Consider the following 20081-nt stretch of genomic DNA (forward strand, 5'->3'; position numbering starts at 1 on the left):
TCCCAGACAGACGGATCCTAGACAGACGGATCCCAGACAGACGGATCCCAGACAGACGGATCCCAGACAAACGGATCCCAGACAAACGGATCCCAAGCTGCCGGCCATGAGGAGAGCGGACTGGGGATCCGGTGTGAGCCGGATCACGGACCTGATGCACACCAGGAACAGGAGGGCGGACTTGGAGCACCGGCGGAGGCTCGAGCTCCTGGACGCCCAGTACAGGTACTGGTGGAAGGATCCTCTTCAGAGGGACTGCAGAGATATGGGTGTGGAGCGTGTGTCTGTGGTTGACGGCTGGTTGAAGCAGCCTCACCTGGCCCCGAGTCAGGCTGATGGCCCGACTCTGGGGCTGGGTGAGGCTGCACAACTGTGGTGAATCAGTAATCAAGGCACAGGATAAACCGGCTGTCACCACAAGGAGAGGGTCTTAGACATGTCAGCATTAACACCGGCTCTATGTGTTATGATCCTTGACTCATGGCACCATGAGGTGACGTGTCGCGACCGACACTTCCAAGGGTCCCTGCCCTCACTTGAGTTAGGTTAACATTGTATTATCATGTGGCTTGATATCAACTGTGGTGTCTGTGGCCACAGTGTGACGTTGTCCAATAGAAGTCATGTGCTGTGCAGTAAATGAGCTAGTCACGCGATGGTATCGGATCAGCACATAGACTTGTGTACATGCGATACCAGATAATGCATTTTAGGCAGTATCGGAGGAATTTCCGATACTGGTATCAACTCTAAGTGGCTAGGCTGGCATCCGTACTGATGAGCTGTCGGGCACGGAGCCGGTCATGTGAGCGCGGCCTTCCTCCCCAGGTGCACGATGAAGAGGCTGCAGCAGAGGGAGGCCATCCTGCGGAGGGAGCTGGAGCGCGACGCGCTGCTGAGGGCGTGCAGGCCCAAGGCCACCGTCCGCCGCAACATGCGGGAGATCGCGCTGCTCGAGCGCTCCGGCCAGCGGCCCTGGTCCAGCGAGTCCCTCCCCGCCGCCGAAGGGGCCCGACCCAGCGAGGCGCCGTCGGAGGCGCCGCTGCCGCCGCAGCGCCCGTCCACCGTGCCCTGGCTGTCCATCCGGCAGCTGAGGGAAGTGGCCGCCATCGACAGCATCGCGGCCCGGGAGAAGGCCTGGCGAGAGCGGCGCGCCCGGGAGGAGCTGCAGAGTCTGGAGGACGGGGAGAGGCGGGAGATGGCGGCGCTGCGGCGCAGGATCAAGGCCTTTAACGACACCATCGGCCGCGTGGGGGGGCTTGGGCGGCCGGCGTCCACCGGGAACGAGCGGGAACGAGCGGCGTCGACCGGGAACGACCCCAGACGCTGAATACGCGTAGAGGGGCGGCGGTTTACATTAACATTGAGGGCATTTAGCAGACGCTTTTATCTAAAGCGACTTACTTAAGTACATTTGGCAGAAGAAAGAGAAACAACACTATATCGCTGTCGGTACAGTCAGGATGTTCATAGAACCAAGTGCCAAGCACTCACAATTGTTAGGTTAACCCCTTCCCCGTATACAACAAAGATAGTTAGGATAAGATGCTTGAAGATTGCTAAGCACTATTTTTAAGTGCAAGGACGTACATTATACAATAAGTGCGTAAGAGGGGTGTGGGGGGGCCAGGGGGGAGGCTATGCTGAGTCTCGGTGAACTCTGAACAAGTGTTTACATCAAGTGTTTAGAATAATAGAAAAAGGCAAATAGAGCCTGCAGTTGCATTTGTGTTTTTAATATCTAGCATGGTATAACATGTATGTACCCAGTTCTTATTAAATACATATAAACAAAGATGTTAAGGAAAGATGGCTGGGTGTTGATGCGGTTCAGAGGAACTACTTGATGTCTCCTCGTTGGATCAGGGTGGCCACGGCTTTGTGCAGAGGGGTCTCCTTCAGCAGGGTGCAGATGTCCTTCCACTGGCTGGTCTCAGGCAGCTCCTCGTCTGCAGAGGGAACACATTGAAGCTGAGGACAAAGAGGTCGACCAGCGGTGGACACTTAGGTTTCAAAAGCACTTGCCCGTCGGGCAAGTACAGGTCATGTTCAACTTACCCGAATGTGATGTTCACTTGCCCAAATTATAAATCAGAATCGTGAACGGGCCTCTTTTTGCCAGGCACCCGGCCTGGTTTTGGGGGGCTCAGAAAACTCATCCTGGCTCAGACTGAAGCTGAATGTTAGCTTCCACACATGTTGTGTTTAAAAAATTACAAACTTCTCTTTGTTTACCTATTTATCGAACGGTCACATCGTGCCATGAAGTGATTTCAGTCCACCGTTGCAACCTATTAAAGCTATCGCCCAGTTATGTGTAGACCTGCATGATTTTATGCAAATGTACATAACTAAATGTCAGAGGTAGTAGCAAAGCTATGTCTTTTTTAACTTTCACGTTTCTTGTAGCTCTAACTGAATAATCACAATCGCGTTTCTAGTAGTGTTGTCAGTCACGATACTGGATTTTCTAACTTTGATAATATACCTGGAAAAATATCGATATTCTATACCATTTTCGATATCAGTGGAAAGGTTTTTTTCAGGAAAGAACGTACCCAAAGTAAACAGAGTATATCTCCACAACTGCAAGGGCGATAATGTCATCTTTGTGCCAAAAGCAAGATTGTTGTGCAAGTCAAATATTCAATGGGGATAATACTTGGTTAGAGTGAATAAAGCCATGGAACACAGCATAAGTGGAAGATAACATTTCCACCTGAAATAATTATCAGTTGGTCGTTATCAGTTGGGAGCGCTGTCTTACTATGAGACACAAATAAAAGGTAGATATCTTACAATTTTGACACTTGACACCTCAAGTTCAGGGCAAATATAAATCGAATGCACCAAGCCAAACACTCGCAAATACACATATGGCCACTAGATTGCACTGAAGAACATGATTCTGATTGAAGGCAATTTACCTTTTTCCTAAGAAACCTTCTCTTAGTCATTGATTGTAAACACCATGTTTAGTTGCAAAATTTGGCCCAGACACTGGATTATCTGTTTATGGTGGTTTTATGCGATCAGAATCAACTTTGTGGACAAAAATCACATAGGTAAAACTTTTTTTGGTTGTTAAAAGAAAAGGGGGCGTTTCTTCTTAAGTTGTTATTTGCGAGTTTTAGTCACAGACTGATATGGTTTGGACTGTTGTAATAAGTGGAGGCTCAGCTTTCATATAATATATAGTTTGTGAGGGTCCAATTTCATGAAAAAGACTGCTATTGCTGTGCATGTGCACAGTTATGAAACCCAAAACCGTGTTCTTGCATATGACTTTCCTTGGTAAACAAATCATAGCCAAACTTGGTACATAGACTCATGACATCATTCTGGGGACACCCAAACAATTTGGTGACCTTTGACCTCAGGGGAACAGGAAGTGAGCTCATATCTCTGCAAGGCCTCCATGTATCCAAACCAAACTTGGCTCATAATCTTATGACCCTATCCTGATGATGCCCAAATAATTGGGCATCATCAACGCCTAGGGGGGCGTTGTTAGCAGTAAGTCTATTCCAGCCCTTAGAAAGCAACTTCAATGTATTGCCGTTGTGATAACCATTTGCCAATAGATTTCATTGTGAGTAACATTATATCTAATCATATGCATTTTATCATGGTCATCATATACTGTGTTATATAAAACTGATAACATATCAATCATATTAAATCATCATGTCAATCTGACATACAGCATACAATCAGAACACTTCTTCATTTATATACATGATAGTTGCGCTGAAAAGCGCTCATTAAAGGGTAGACACTGCGCTCGTGTGGCGACAAGCGGTACTGCATGTATAATGGAACAATGACTTTATTTACCATTCCGCCCACTTACAATATAAACTGCAATTCTTAATGGATAACATGCTTCATGAACCACCTCCAGAACGGATGCTTGTTAACATTGTGTCTCTGTTAGGGATATTATTCCGAATACCCCTATGTATTTGTGTGATTTGTTCTGTCAGGCAGACGATAATGCGCCCTTACCACTAGGTGGGGTAATTTTCCCATTTGGAAAACATTGACGCGTAGTCGCATATTGCTCTGGTTCATTCCACCAGCTATCGTCATTACTAATTACCGAGACGGTCATCAAGTAGCCACCTAGCACATATCATATCCAGCAAAATTAGTTTATAGAGTCCTATTCTGCTTGACCCCCACATTGCTGCTCGCAGCTATATTTATAGTTAGGTTTATATTTAAGAAATGTCTTATATGCATATTTTGAGTGATTGTTTTGAATTCTATGTGATTATTATTAAGATTGCACGTTAGCATGGACCCATAAGGCTTCCGTCGATGAATGACTTCAGAAGTAGTGAAATCATGTGCGGGCAACACTTCTACCTTCTGATTGGACGGTGACCTCCTCGGGCAGGCAGCGGGTGCGATCGGAGTAGTCCAGCTTACACAGAACGGCGATGTCCTCCAGCGGAGGTGTCCGAGGTACCGTCAGGCACAGGACCAGGAGGGAGCACGGCACGTTGCCCTCCATCACCTCCACCGAGCCGTGCTGCTCCTGTAGAGGAGACGACCGTCAGAGCTCTGAACCCACAGGGTCCGAAGGAGGCCAGCCTGCTGCTCCCGCTGGACCCAGCATCCCTGCCTCTGAAGGGACGGTTCTGTGAACTGTACGCTCTGAATGAATAAACAAAAGTATCTCTCTCTCGCTCTCTACCCTCTCCCTCTCTTTCCCCCCCCTCTTTCTCCTCCTTCCTTCCTTCCTTCCCTCCCTCCCCCCCCTCTTTCTCCTCTCCTTCCTTCCCTCCCCCTCCTTCCCTCTCCTCCCCCCCTCCCTCCCTCACTTCCTCTCCTCCCCCCTCCCTCCCTCCCTCCTTCCCTCTCCTCCCCCCCTCCTTCCTCTCATTCCCCCCTCCCTCCCTCCCTCCCTCCCTCCCTCACTCACTTCCTCTCCTCCCCCCTCCCTCCCTCCCTCCTCCCCCCCCGTCCTTCCCTCTCCTCCCCCCCCTCCTTCCTCTCATTCCCCCCTCCCCCCTCCCTCCCTCCCTCCCTCCCTCCTCCCCAGCGGCGGTCCTACCTTGAGCAGCCTGAGCTGCTGCCTGCGGCCTGCGTAGCCGTCCAGGTGGCGGCTGAGCTCCTCCAGGAAGCCCTTGAGGTGGTGCTGCAGCGCGCCGTCCTTCTCCGCCAGCCGGGCCAGGGGCACGAAGGTGGGCACGTCGTGGCGGACGATCCGGACCACGGGCGCCACGCTCATCTCCAGGCTGTACCGCTCCAGGTACACGCCCTCGTAGGACGTCGCCATGGAGACGCACACGCCTTTCCCCTGCCGTGTCTTGATGATGTCGTAGCCACCTATGGGTGGAGAGTTTCTCCCGGTAAATACTAGTACATACAAGGAGAGATGCATTATGTGATTTACCTTTGGAGTAAAGGTTTGAATCAGGATTGGGATCATTGATAACAATAAAGCCACAACCATGTTCCTCATCAACAGGCCTGCCCATCGCTTCACATGCAAACAGGAAAGTCTAGTGGCTAGGCTTTTTGGGTCCTAAGGCTCCTGGTTTGACCCCCCCCCCCAAAAAAAAATGTCTGTAGCGTTGGCGGAACGTTGACGGAACGCAATGTCCACGCGGTCACTTCCACGCAGTTGTGAACCTGTTTTGGTTCTGCGTCGGGTTCAGAATAGCGGACCAATCACAGCCCTTGCTGCTGCGTTGCCTCGACGCAAGGCTGCAATATTTTGGAGGCGCACGTCAGGCCCTTGAGGTGGACGCAAGGAGGGTCCACAAGGACGTAAAGGGGTCTGTAAACCCCCTTGTGTTGCGTCGACATCCAACCATAACCTCGACCTTAAACAGTAGCCACAGTATGGGGCCAGACGGGCGGTCGTACCGATGAGCTGGTGGGCGTGGAGCCGGTCTGTGAGCTGGGCGTGCCTGGCCGTCAGCTGCAGTAGCTGGGAGTACAGCGAGCCGTCAGAACCCTCCTCCCCCTCTCCCGGCCCCTCCCCGCCCCTGGTAGACTGGTCCGGGTCATCACTCCCCAGCTTCTGCACCGTCTGGGATAAGATGTTCTCTTTAGTGAAGCGCAGATGCAATATTAGGGGGTGACAGATTAGGGGGCCATTGATTAGGCAGGGCACAGATTAGAGGGGGGCAAAGATTTGGGGGGCCACCGATTGGATTTTTCTGATACCTATGGCTACTCTGCACTGGGTGGTGTTTGTATCCTACTCTACTTGTGGCTGTTTACTCATATTTCAGAACTTTTTGCACTCTACTATATTGCACCTTTACTTGAACATCAACAACTACCTCATAACAGTGTGAATATTATATTCTGTGTAATGGATGCACTGTCTGTATAGCTTGTGCTTATTTGTTGTTGTCTTTTTGCAGTTATTATGTTGTTTATGTGTTATTATGTTTTGGTATATGTTGTGTGGTAAATATATTAATAGCACATTTGGAGTATGGGGAAACGCAATTTCGATCATCTATGTAACTTGTTGTCGGTCTGACAAAGTTGATTTTGACTATTATCATTATATATTAGTGGATATTATTCCATTCCGTCACCTTGTTGGCTTCTTTCTTGGCCTTCAGCTGGTCTCTCTGGATGACGAGCGCGTGGACCGTGGCTCTGATCTTCTCCAGGCCACTCTGCTGAGGAGGAACCTCCTGCCGCCTCCTCGGCTGCGACTCCAGGTGGCCCAAGACGCCTGCACATGTGATCCATTACGTTCACATTCAGGGCATTTAGCAGACACTTTTATCCAGAACGACTTACAAAAAGTACCTTTTCAGAAGAAAGAGAAACAATATGTTGCAGTCGGTACAGTAAGGAGCAAAGTGCAAAGCACTAACTATCACTAGGTTAACCCATTCCCAGTGTATAATAAAGATAGCTAGTATAAGATGCTACACGATGCAAAGCACTATAACTGAGTACGACATACAAATGGTGCGTACATTAAGTGCCAGGACATACAACATGCAATAAGTAGGAGTGGTGGGAGGGGGAGGCTATGCAGAGTCTAGGTGAATTTGATCGATTTTAATATAGTATAATATGGTATAATACGACAGCTTTATTCCTGTAGACATGAGTAGGTTCCAGGTCGAATCTAAGATTTTGCTTGACACGTAGACATATATTATCTACACGCTAGAACCTTGACCAATTATATCGGTTATCACTGGATGGTGGTATTTCTACTGAACCAATATTGGCCTATAACAGATCTGTATCGGCTTATGTGCCTGCTGATATATGTCAATATGATAACTTTAGAAATTGTGTCGATTTATTTGCGTAATGACTTCTTTCTAACCCAATTCAGGTCATTGGTTCCTTTAGCTCTGGGTGGACCGAAGCATTAGTGGAGGATGAGCAGCCAATCCTGAGGAGCTGCTCCACCCACAGGATGCCACTATATATATATATATGTATAAATAAATAAATCCGAATAATGGCAGATATATAACTATATTTCGAATATCCTCCGATATGTTGATATCGGTAATCTTTTACTAGAAACGGTATCGGTCGGTGTCTACAACAGTACACTATAACGTCAGACATAAACACCAGCCATATGTGGTGGTTGTTGTGACCAGTTGACCACATAAAGCCACAACCAAACAGACCTTGTGTAGACATTCCCGTGACGGATTAGAATTCTCTCCCGTTGGGTTCTTAGGAGATATGTTGCAGAGCAAGATTTATTTCGGGGAAAGTAGGATTTGACGGCGTTGATGGAGTCGAGACCCGGCTAAACTCAACCCGCTTCAGCTAGGAAGCGTTTTCAAATATGGCGGCCTGTCGATGACGTCAGTCACCCGTGACGCGTCAACGCGCCGGGGCGCGCCCATGGACCTATTAAAAGGCACGCCACTCAAACCCGGAAGTGCAGTCAAAACAAATCGCGGACCTGTCACATGGTCCGATATTTACAAAGGTTTTATTTTATTTTTTGGGCTGTGCATTATATGAGATATTCAATTGTATTTGTAGTGTCTGTCACGTAAAGCACTTTCATTCGCTGATTCACCGTTTACTTTCGGCGATTAGAAAAGTTTGCAGGGCAAGTGTCCCTCCAGTGTCGCCACGCATCTCCCTAAACCCTCCAATCGACCGAGTCCCCGCCGTGTTCCGTCGGCGTGGAAGACGACAAGGTGTCGCTGTGTTGGTCGACGTTTAATTCATGTATGGACCGACAGCGGCTATGCCTGTCACCCTGGCGAGGCCTGGCGTGCAGCCCAACGGAGGCGGGGAATCGGCACAACACCGCCCGTTGAGTGTGGACACATTAGGGTGAAGTTCACTCAGAGGTTGTGTGACCTCGAGGTGAGGAAGAAGTGACGCTCTGTCCCGAAGCCTTGGGACTCGCCACATGTTTTGGTACGGCACCACTCTAGCCTAACCAAACGCAGAGATCCGAGGAACAGGTTCGTTGAATGTCGCCTGGAGGTCTGCAGGACTTCCCAGGGTACATAGACTGACGAGCCCTTGTCGTTATCAGCCACCCTCATCATGCGTTCCGACCTTTTTGACTGAAAAAAGCCCCATGCCAAGGAGCAGTGCAGTCCTGATTTTGGATTTGATGTCGGACTACCTTCTTATTTGGGGGTGAGTAGTGGCCCCATACACGTAGATATAGTGGGCATGTTGCAACTTCCTCGTTACAAGGCGAACCGCTTTTCAGATCCCCCCCCCCCCCCCCTTTGTTTGTTGTGTTATGTGTAATATGAACAGACACAACATTGTTTGCATGAACTTTAAAACTACCCCAACTATTCCCAGGCTACTCTTATGTACTGCCTGATGAGTGTTCGTCAAGACGGTGCCTCTCATTCCGGAAATCGAAGACAATCTGATCCCCTTAGGAGCTCGCCGCAATGGAGCAGATGTACTTCTCGTTGGTGGATTATGTGATATTCGCCCTCCTGCTGTTGGCCTCTATGGCGATCGGGGTCTACTACGCCTTGTCGGGGGGGCGTCAGCGCACCACGCAGGAATTCCTTCTGGCGGACCGCAGCATGGCCGCGGTGCCCGTCTCCCTCTCCCTCATCGCGTCCTTCCAGTCGGCCGTGGCGATCGTGGGCATCCCTGCGGAGGTGTACGCCAACGGCACCCAGTTCTGGTTTATCGGCTGCGCCTACGTCCTGGGCCTGCTCATCCCGGCCCAAGTGTTCGTCCCCTTGTTCTACCGACTGCGTCTGTCCAGCGCTTATGAGGTGTGTGTGTGTGTGTGTGTGTGTGTGTGTGTGTGTGTGTGTGTGTGGACAAAACACAGAACATGTAGTTGTTATTCAAGTTCTGTAAAAGGCCAAAGAAATCAGAACATTTGATGTCTTTCCTCTCTGCTCCTCAGTATCTAGAGCGTCGCTTCAACAAGGCCGTGCGCATCTGTGGAACGCTGACTTTCATCTTCCAGACGGCACGTACAGCATGCACATGCACACACACACTTGTATGCACACACATACATACACATACATACATACAAACAAGCAAGTAAGCATTCACACACATACACACACGTTCATACAAGCAAGCACGCACATTCATGCAAGTGTACCCCATGGCAAGTGTACCCATATACACACGTACAAACAGGTAATGTGACTTTATCTGTAGATACATCAACTGATCAGCAGATAATGAACCAGGCCTACAATACCTTGAGGGGTTTGAGGTAGGGCGTTTCCTAACCTTACCTTTCCCTGCATGTCCAGACGTTTCAACAGATGTTTTTGTTTCGTTGTTCAGGTGATCTACATGGGGGTCTGTATATATACGCCAGCTTTTGCACTCAATAAAGGTAGGAGATCTCAATATTTGGAATTGTCTTTACTTTTCTCAAGAAGGATGTTTTCAGTGTTTACTCTCTCTCACTGTCTCTTTCTGTGCGTCTGTGTGTCTGTCTTCTCTCACTCTTGGTTGGTCTGTCTCTGTCTCTCACTCTTAAACTCTGTCTGTCTGTCTGTCTGTCTGTCTGTCTGTCTCTGTATCTCAGTAACTGGACTACCACTGTGGGGAACGGTGTTGGCTACTGGACTCGTTTGCACGGCCTACACAACAATAGTAAGCCAACATCAACCACTTGATTTATCAAAACTGTCTGTCCTCCCCTGTACCATTGCTTTGATTCAGAGTGTATACATTTTATTATTCAAGTTAAAAAAAATAATATAAACTGTGTTGTAAACACTTTTTGAACACACACACACTTACACACACGTTTTAAACGGGCTGTACGAACACACACACACACACACGTTTTAAACGTGCTATACGAACAAATTATATTTCCGATCAGAAGTGACGTCAGTCTCCCAGAGGGGGGTCTTCCTACTCACTGCCGTGTGTCTGTCTGTCTGTTCCCCGGGGACAGGGGGGGCTGAAGGCGGTGATCTGGACGGACGTGTTCCAGACGGCGGTGATGTTTGCAGGGCAGCTGGCCGTCATCGCGGTGGGGGTGCAGCAGGCGGGCGGCGTGAGGGCCGTCTGGGGCCGCGTGTTGGAGGGAAACCGCATCTCCGGCCTGGAGTAGGTGGTCCGCTCGGGGGGCTGGGGGGGGTTGGGGGGGGGGGGGGGGGGGGGGCGGTGGTCTGTCACACGAGAGGGGGGAGCGACTCGCTATAGTTCATTAGAGATTGTAGAGATGTTCCGATCATTTTTTCTTCCTTTCCGATACCGCGTTTCCCATTCCGACTTTCCACCTCTGACCGTTGACGAACGCAGCATAACACTGACAATGACTTCTTTGTGATTATCTCTGCATGCGTAGTAAATGAGCTAGGCATGTGATGGTATCGGATCAGCGCATAGAACTGGGTACTCGCCGATTACTGATGCTTCATTTTATGCTATATCGAAGGAGTTTCCAATACTGGTATCGGTATCGGAACAAATTCATTAAATAGCAGGAAGACTCTCATCACTGTACCATCCTAACCCAGCCCGTGTTTCTCCTCAGCCTGAACCCCGACCCCACGGAGAGACACACGTTCTGGACGCTAGCGGTGGGCGGGGTGTTCCTCATGCTGGCTCTGTACGGCGTGAACCAGGCCCAGGTGCAGCGCTACCTCAGCGCCCGCACCGAGAGGGAGGCGGTCAGGTACCGCTCTCTGACCCACTCATACACAGAACCTCCACCCTGGGGGTCGGTCTGTCTGTCTGCCTGTCTCTGTCCTATGATTCTGTCCCTCTCTCTCTCTCTCTCTGTCCTGTGATTCTGTCCCTCTCTCTCTGTGTCTGGCTGTCTCTGTCCTATGATTCTGTCTCTCTCTCTCTCTGTCCTGTGATTCTGTCTGTCTCTCTGTGTGTCTCTCTCTGTCCTATGATTCTGTCTGTCTCTCTGTGTCTCTGTCTCTCTCCTATGATTCTGTCTGTCTCTCTCTCTGTCCTGTGATTCTGTCTGTCTCTGTGTCTGTCTCTGTCCTATGATTCTGTCCTTCTCTCTCTGTCTCTCTCTCTGTCCTATGATTCTGTCTGTCTCTCTCTGTCCTATGATTCTGTCTCTGTCTCTCTCTGTCTGTGTCTCTGTTTCTCTCGCTCTCTCTCTGTCCTATGATTCTGTGTCTGTCTGTCTCTGTCCTATGATTCTGTCTGTCTCTCTGTGTCTCTCTCTCTGTTCTATGATTCTGTCTGTCTCTCTCTGTCTCTCTTTCTGTCCTATGATTCTGTCTCTGTCTCTCTCTGTCTGTGTCTCTGTTTCTCTCTCTCTCTCTCTGGCTCTGTCTGTCTCTCTGTGTGTTCTAAAGGTTCTGGTTCTGCGCCCCCCCCCCCCCCAGGTCCTGCTACATGGTGATCCCGGCACTGCAGGTGGCCCTGGCGCTGAGCTGCCTGATGGGCCTGGTCATGTTCGCACGCTACTGCGGAGAAGACCCCTCCCGGAGACCGGGCTCCCTGTCCGGGGACGCTGTGAGTAGGTTCCCTCGCCACCTCCCCTGTCCCGCCCTGGAAACGTACACGTTAACATTTACATTCAGGGCATTTAGCAGAGGCTTTTAACCAAAGCAACTTACAATAAGTACATTGAGTTGGCTGGTTGTTGGTTTATAAAGGGCTGTTCTCAATAGAGACGCTGTATTAAAGGGTTACCGCCATCGTGTTCAAAGACCAACGGTAAGGTTCTGTCGAGTGACCTCTTCATAGCGTAACTCCTATCAAGCACCCAACAGCCGTTCATTTGTATCGCAGGACAGACTGGGAGTCGGGGGGCATTGGGATGCCCGGACGAAAAGTTCTGGGTTCGAGACCCAATCCACATAGGATCACTGGGACATTGGTTTGCAGGGCAGGGGATCATGGGGTTAAAACAAATGTGGGGGGGAAACCGAAGAAAGGGCAGCAAGCGGCACAAGAGGTAGAGCTGGTTGGCTGGTAACCGGAAGGTTGCTTGTTCTAGAAAAGCGCTGTATAAATGCAGTCCATTTACCATTTAAGTTAAAATACGTTTTTGGGGGATTTTTTGACTTGAAAATGGGGTCACAGACCAACCAAGTTTAGGAAGCTGTGCCTGAGACGCAGCCATAACCCCACTAAACCACCCCGGTAACACCTGGCCAGCCGAGTGTTGACGGAGGATTAGGGCTCTGATCCCTCCCGCACTTCTTGTTTGTCCGGTTTTCCCTAACGGCATTGCGGGATGAAAAACGTTACAGGCCCCCTGCTCTCCTGCATCGTCACGGCATCCTTCAACACCAGGCGTTCGGGAGGGAATCCCCTTCTTAAATGCATTCTGTAGACCACCATTAGAAGACCAAGATGTCAAACACGGCCAATCTCGCACACATTTTAATTTGATGTAATCCATTGTGAAGCTATACATGTTAGCATTCTGAGTGTCCATTAGGCCCGTGTTTTTTTTTTTCCGTTTGTTTGTAATTTTAAAATGTTGCTAAAAGAGTTCAAAATCAAAGTTTGATATGTTTCAAATAGACATTAATTCGCTAGCGTGCTATGTTGCTACTAGACTTGAATATGCTAGCGCGCTATGTTGCTAATAGACTTTACTACGCTAGATTGCTATGTTGCTAATAGACTTGAATATGCTAGCGCGCTATGTTGCTAATAGACTTTACTACGCTCGAATGCTATGTTGCTAATAGACTTGAATATGCTAGCGTGCTATGTTACTAATAGACGTGACTATGCTAGCGTGCTATGTTACTAATAGACCTGAATATGCTAGCGTGCTATGTTACTAATAGACGTGACTATGCTAGCGTGCTAGGTTGCTTATAGACATGCTGCCCTGTCTCCTGAACCCAGATGGTGCTGTTCTTCGTGATGGACATGCTGCAGGGCCTTCCTGGGCTGCCCGGCCTCTTCATCGCATGCTTGTTCAGCGCTGCCCTCAGGTTGGTCTGTCCGTCCGTCTAGCTTTAGCTATCTGTCTCTTGCTCTCTCTGTGTCTGTCTCTCTGTTTGACTGTCTGTCTGTCTGTCTGTCTCTCTGTCACTCTGTGCCTCTATATATAGTTCAATATATATTGATATATTCCTGTTGATAGTACGATTCCAGTAAGCAATGAGAGAGGTACTGGCCATCATTTTTCATTGCTAGAATATATTCTATGACACTACATTACAACATCCCCGTGTGTGTGTGTGTGTGTGTGTGTGTGTGTTCATGTTCGTGTGTGTGTTGTCATATTATGATTAAGTGAGGCTCAGTTATATAGTCTCTGAGGTGTGTGACGGATTCTGCTGGTGTCCATGACGACGGCATCGTTCCACTTGTTTCACGTTGTGTCACTCCCTCGCCTGCAGCTCCATCTCCTCCGCCTTCAACTCCCTGGCAACGGTTACCATGGAAGACCTCATCAGACCACACTGCCCAGCGATGACGGAAGCCAGAGCGACGCTCCTGTCTAAAGGCCTCGGTTGGTTACGGGCAAGCCCTCCTGAATTAATTCTAATAGCAGACTTGGAGAACCAGAAATACTTAATTTCTTCAGAGTATTTCTATGCTGTTATTTCTACTGAAATAAGAGTATGACAATCCGAATCCCAGGGATTCATTTGGATGCCAGGAACATTGTGAAACATTGGAGAAGACACCATCGAGGTTAGAAGTTAGCTAGGCTAAACGTGCGGTAGGGCTGAATGATTTGGGGAAATAATCTATTTGCGATTATTTTGACCATTATTGCGATTGCGATTTTTATAATTTATTAAGTTCCTCATGTTTGGTATTATTCACTAAAAAAAGAAATAAATCATTCTTTAGTATGACCAACACAACATTGGAAGCAGTCAACTTAAAAACTGCTCTTTCCTTTAGGCCAGGCCGATGTGTTGATTAATTTATATTATGAACTTCTTTATTTAACTATTGAATTGTAAAATAAAAATAAATGAATCGTACTGATTTCCCGTCAGTAACGGCAACAAATCACTTTTTTTTCTTCTTTTTTTTTTAGAATCGCAGCCTTACCGATTTGCATACCACATTCTATTACATCCCGATTTGAATTTGATTAATCGTTCAGCCCTAACGTGTGGGTTGACATGGGTTTCCTAAGTATGGGGTTGTGTTTGGTCAGAGTGTGTGTCGAGGATGGCCTGTGGTTTTATAGAAGCACCTCTACTGCATTGAATGTCTTGGATTCACCCGTACGCACGCTTCGATGGCAATGGTGCCAAGCAGAGTGAGGAGCAGTTCAACTAGTGCAGTAATAGCAGTGGCAGCCGGCCAAATGCACTTCAAAACGAGTATGTTGAGAAGCAACGATCAAAGGCGCTTGAGTTCTCCAACGTAAAGAGTTTCAACCGGTCGTCGTTGTCTGCCAACAGCCATGTCGTACGGCCTGCTGTGTCTGGCCATGGCATACTTCACTCACCTGATGGGAGAGTCCGTCCTTCAAGTAAGTTCTGCGGACCCAGATGATGATGATGATGATGATGATGATGATGATGGTGATGTTGGTGGTGATGATGAAGATCTAACTGTTTCTGAACCATAGGTAGCATTGAAGATCTTCGGCATCGTGGGCGGACCGTTGCTGGGCGTGTTCTCCCTGGGGATGTTCTTTCCCTGGGCCAACTCCACAGTGAGTGACCTTGACTCTGTCAGTTTCTTTGATTGGCCGGTCTGGAATGGGGCGTAATTCTAATGATTTAAGGAGGCAGTGTTCCATTTAATTGAGAATTACATCTCAGTGAAGCGTTGGTGATTTGATTTGAATGATTGGTCAGCGACCCTTTCTATGTAGGAATACATAATATCAGTTCAGATATTCAGGTAAAACATTCGGTTGAGAAAAGTGGTCTCAAACTTTATACCTTTTTGGCTTCATCGTTCGGCTCAGACCTGTTCAAAGCTGTTCAGACATTCAGTTCAAACCTGTTCAGACATTCAGTTCAAACCTTTTGAGACTCTCAGTTCAATCCTGTTCAGACATTCATCCTCCATTCCTGGCTGCTCCTCAGCAGCAGTTTTCTGTTTCTGAACACAACCGTGGCTTCCCCCCCCCACTCTCTCCAGGGGGCCCTCGTTGGACTCGGGGCCAGCCTTGCCACGGCCTTCTGGATTGGCGTCGGCAGCATCATGACCCGCGGCGGCGGTGGTGGCGGCGGCGGTGGCGTCCTGCCTTCAAACTGTTCCGTTGCCTGGCTGCTCTCGGGGAACACCACCGTCTCACACACCAACATGTCTGCCGTTCCCGCCATCTTTTTCAATGTCAGCGCCACGCCCCCAACGCTGAGGTAAGCCTGAGAATGCTTTTCCTCCCCGGTCCCTAACCTCTAGTGAATCCCACAGGCCTGAGAATGCATTTCCTCCCCGGTCCCTAACCTCTAGTGAATCCCACGGGCCTGAGAATGCTTTTCCTCCCCGGTCCCTAACCTCTAGTGAATCCCACAGGCCTGAGAATGCTTTTCCTCCCCAGTCCCTAACCTCTAGTGAATCCCTAGGCCTGAGAATGCTCTTCCTCCCCGGTCCCTAACCTCTAGTGAATCCCACAGGCCTGAGAATGCTTTTCCTCCCCGGTCCCTAAACTCTAGTGAATCCCACAGGCCTGAGAATGCATTTCCTCCCCGGTCCCTAACCTCTAGTGAATCCCACAGGCCTGAGAATGCTTTTCCTCCCCGGTCCCTAACCTCTAGTGAATCCCACAGGCCTGAGAATGCTTTTCCTCCCCAGTCCCTAACCTCTAGTGAATCCCTAGGCCTGAGAATGCTTTTCCTCCCCGGTCCCTAACCTCTAGTGAATCCCACAGGCCTGAGAATGCTTTTCCTCCCCGGTCCCTAACCTCTAGTGAATCCCACAGGCCTGAGAATGCATTTCCTCCCCGGTCCCTAACCTCTAGTGAATCCCACAGGCCTGAGAATGCTTTTCCTCCCCGGTCCCTAACCTCTAGTGAATCCCACAGGCCTGAGAAGGCTTTTCCTCCCCGGTCCCTAACCTCTAGTGAATCCCTCACGCTGCCCTGTGCTGTTCCCTGATAGGCCGACGGGGCTGAGGAGGCTCTACTCCCTGTCCTACATGTGGTACAGCGGACTCAGCTGTCTGGTGGTGGTGGTGGTCGGGCTGCTCGTCAGCTTTCTATCAGGTAGGAATGAATGACTGACCCATCACACCCCGCCACAGACCCCGCCACAGAGCCCGCCACAGAGCCCGCCACAGAGCCCACCAACACATGCGTGGATCCCCGTTAAGGGTCTGCTAATGGTATTTACCAGGGTGCAGGTGGCAGCCTGAGCCAGTGAAGACTGCTCCCTGGGCCTGGTCGATGACAGGCCCAGGATCAGTGTAGTAAGTGTTAAGTCCTTCCAGGACTCTTCTGTGAAAGGAATCTATGGCCCCTTCACAGATATAGCCCCTAGCGTCATTATGGGGGCGTCTGGTTTAGGTATAGCTCAAATAAAGACATAACTAATCAAGTAAGTTTACATAAATCATGCTGGGGCCATGACAGACATATATAGACACATTAAAAACAGACCTAATGTTAAAATGTCAGGCAAAGGAGTTTACGTTTTATTTTTGTTGACGGCCTGTGAGCAGGGGAGAGAAAGCTACCTCTTCCTGCTTCTTACTGCCCATGTTTCTTATTGGTTCATCCAAGGTCCAATGAAAGAGGAGGACGTGTTCCCGGGCACTGTGTACCCCCTGCTGGGGAAGCTGTTGTTCTTCTTGCCAGATCGCTACAAGAAGAAGCTGTGTTGTACAGGACAGAGCGTGAGTACCAACACACCAAGTGAACCCCGTCTCTTTAAACCGACCGGTGACGACCGGTTATGGCTCACAGCCGCCAAGCGACGCTGTCCACCTCCGCCTCAACAGAGGATAACGCAGGCATTACATTAACGTTTACATTTAGGGCTTTATTTAATCCAAAGCGGCTTACAATAAGTACATTTGTCAGAAGAAAGAGAAACAATATATCGCTGTCGGTACAGTAAGGATGTGGATAGAACCTAGTGCAAAGCGCTAACATTCGCTAGGTTAACCCATTCCCCGTATACAACAAAGATGGCTAGGATAAGATGCTACACGATGCTAAGTACTCTTTTTAAGTGCAAGGACGTATAACCTACAATAAGTTGGGGGGGTAAGGGGGGAGGCAATGCAGAGTCTAGGTGAACTCTGAACAAGTGATTCTTGGTATTACTCTCATAAACAACACCAAACCATACAGTTAATGGAACACACCTTTTGTCATTTCTGGACCAGACGCACGTGGAGAACAGGAACGGAGACACCTTCTCGTCGGACAAAGGAGCCATGGAGGCAAAGACCAAGGTGCTGCTCCGCGCCTCGGACCCCCTTCTGATGGAGCGCGAGACCTCTGTTTGACCGTCAAGATGGAGTGTGTGACCTCTGTTTGACCGTCAAGATGGACTGTGTGACCACTGTTTGACCCTCAAGATGGACTGTGTGACCACTGTTTGACCCTCAAGATGGACTGTGTGACCTCTGTTTGACCGTCAAGATGGACTGTGTGACCACTGTTTGACCGCCAAGATGGACTGTGTGACCTCTGTTTGACCGCCAAGATGGACTGTGTGACCTCGTTATGACCTCCAAGTGTTCCAGAACCACGTGTCAGCCAGCACGGCGGACTAAAGGAGACGGGGCTGACGGTGCTGAAGTGCTCACCGGTAGTTGGAGGTACTATGGAAGAACTGGACAGTACCAGGAAGGAACTCAAAATGGGTTATTCCCACACCAGGGTAGCATCACTGACCTCAAGGTATCCAGTTTAGGGAAGGCAAGACACACTCAAAGAATGTAATTTGAGTTTTTAATTAGCTTTTCGCTGCATCTCAGAAGGACTTGCTGCAATATGATGAGTAATTCATAACGCAGAATTACTATTGGGTTCCCCGACATAAACTCATACCACCAAGTGAACCAAACGTTGGACAAGAAGCTAAACGTCGTGAAGATAACGAATTATGTATTGTTTTCTTTTCAGCAAAAATAAGTAAAATAAGTGTATTATCCTTTTTCCCTCTATTGACTTTTGTATGCATTTTTTACATGCTACTGCAAGAACTAAAGTTAACTGGATACGTAGAGATGAGATGACACAGAATGTTGTGTTTTAGCTACCATGTGCCAATATGCAAATCGAGAGTCAACACAGCAGTGGGTGAATGATGTCTTACATGTCAAGCATTTCCTTATTTTTCTTTTACGCTAAACACAACAATTCTCAGGATAATCGTAAAGTTTCTTTTCCATTTTTTTTGCAGAACATTTTGTTACTGTCACACCTCGTGATCCCTTCTTGGTTAATGGATGTGTTTGGTTAAGCTGTATTTGGTTAATATTTGCATTTATTTTATGTGCATTGATGACCTGCTGATTACCTTTTTGAAAAAAAAGAGTAAAGATTTTTTTTCACTTCTACACCATACAACACGAGTAGGTTTTATTTCATGTGACACTGTACAACCTAGTATTTTATGCTTTATATATCAGCATTAGCATAGTGGTGACCCAAGAGGAGGAAAGGTCAACCTTTATGTGATGTGTTTAAGCATGGAGGCTAAAACCTCTTCGACATGACCCCCGTCTCCCCAAGAGAGGCTTTCATTACATCCAAATCTAATCTGGATTCAACAAGGAACCTCTTCTCAGCTGTACACAAGGTGCTATTCATGTTGTGGCAGTGGATGTATGTAATAACATTAATCTATTCAAGCTTTACAACATGGTCAACACGCAGTGTTTTGTTATCAAACTTTTCTTGTTATCAACCTCACACATTTCCAGAGGGGTATATTAATGGGGGTGATAAATGTTTACAACAAGCCTGGTTGACCGGTTATGGTAACGGTTTTACAAGAGCAAGTCATCAGAGTCTGCTGTTGGGTCGGTCAGATTAACGCTGAACTATGCACTTCTAATAAGGGTTCATTTAAATTGTGGAATAAAAGTTTATATTTTTTTTCATTGTCCACATCTGACCACTCTCTCTCTATATATACATTAAAATTCCCCATAGAATATACAGAATAAAATTGTTGTGCAATTGACATCGAAGGAAAGTTTATTGCATTGATACTTTGCAGGTTTACAAACACGAGCTAAATTACCAGTTAAGACGAAACGTTTATTGGGTGCCGCAAGAAAAGCTTGTATCAAAATATACGCCAGTTAATGGTGACGCAGAATGGTAGATACTGCTGGGATCTGAATCCAGGATCTACTGTGTACTGGACAGGCACCTTAACCAACTATGCTACAATGGGTACAACACCAATTTCTTGAGAATACGGTAAAAGACGTACGTATTATTCCGTGGCTTTGTGATGAGCGGAAAAAGATTGGCATCATAAGACAATTGTGGGAGACTGAGACAATGTCATTTTTGTTTTGGGTCATTCAATTGAACTATAAATGATACACTGGGCGTTTGTTCCCTCTAAATAATTAGATTTTAAAATAGGATTATCTAACGACATTTGTTTTATGTTATTTAGTAGGAAAACGAAGTGGCTGTGAAATGGTAGCATATTTATTCACGTTTTTTAAGTATTCAACTATTTGCAACCAAACTCTTATGGCTGGCTAAACAACTATAGTAATAATAGGCCTATTGCGAATGAGTAACCAATAAAAGGGAA

The 20081-nt window shown here is 48.0% G+C and overlaps 2 protein-coding genes across 3 annotated transcripts; one reads left to right on the forward strand and one right to left on the reverse strand.

Moving 5' to 3' along the window:
* Nucleotides 1-1660: 1660 nt before the first annotated feature.
* On the reverse strand, nucleotides 1661-7650 carry cenpo (centromere protein O; the record flags this gene model as incomplete). The annotated part of the gene is made up of 6 exons (XM_079752238.1): nucleotides 1661-1949; nucleotides 4372-4543; nucleotides 5063-5337; nucleotides 5881-6046; nucleotides 6567-6709; nucleotides 7638-7650. 6 exons carry the CDS (start codon nucleotides 7648-7650, stop codon nucleotides 1840-1842), a joined length of 879 nt encoding a protein of 292 aa, XP_079608364.1. The 3' UTR covers nucleotides 1661-1839.
* Nucleotides 7651-7937: 287 nt separating this feature from the next.
* On the forward strand, nucleotides 7938-18871 carry slc5a6b (solute carrier family 5 member 6). Of its 2 annotated transcripts, XM_079752012.1 has the most exons (16): nucleotides 7938-8619; nucleotides 8794-9227; nucleotides 9365-9430; nucleotides 9763-9814; nucleotides 10010-10077; nucleotides 10388-10542; nucleotides 10973-11113; nucleotides 11790-11919; nucleotides 13273-13361; nucleotides 13773-13885; nucleotides 14799-14869; nucleotides 14969-15055; nucleotides 15490-15710; nucleotides 16452-16555; nucleotides 17072-17184; nucleotides 17680-18871. In XM_079752012.1, the coding sequence occupies exons 2-16, from the start codon at nucleotides 8889-8891 to the stop codon at nucleotides 17800-17802; spliced, it is 1872 nt and encodes a 623-aa protein (XP_079608138.1). In that variant the 5' UTR covers nucleotides 7938-8619; nucleotides 8794-8888; the 3' UTR covers nucleotides 17803-18871. The 2 variants fall into 2 exon arrangements, with proteins under 2 accessions (XP_079608138.1, XP_079608137.1); XM_079752011.1 differs by having other exon boundaries at nucleotides 7938-9227.
* Nucleotides 18872-20081: the final 1210 nt, after the last annotated feature.

This window comes from Pollachius pollachius, assembly GCF_949987615.1.
Source record: "Pollachius pollachius genome assembly, chromosome: 15".
Classification (NCBI taxonomy): Eukaryota; Metazoa; Chordata; class Actinopteri; order Gadiformes; family Gadidae; genus Pollachius; species Pollachius pollachius.

Coding starts and splice junctions, on each gene's coding strand:
- slc5a6b (XM_079752011.1), top strand. CDS start 8,889: ATGGAGCAGATGTACTTCTCGTTGGTGGATTATGTGATATTCGCCCTC. Junction 11,114..11,789: donor ACCGAGAGGGAGGCGGTCAG/GTACCGCTCTCT, acceptor CCCCCCCCCCAG/GTCCTGCTACATGGTGATCC. Junction 13,886..14,798: donor GCTCCTGTCTAAAGGCCTCG/GTTGGTTACGGG, acceptor GTCTGCCAACAG/CCATGTCGTACGGCCTGCTG.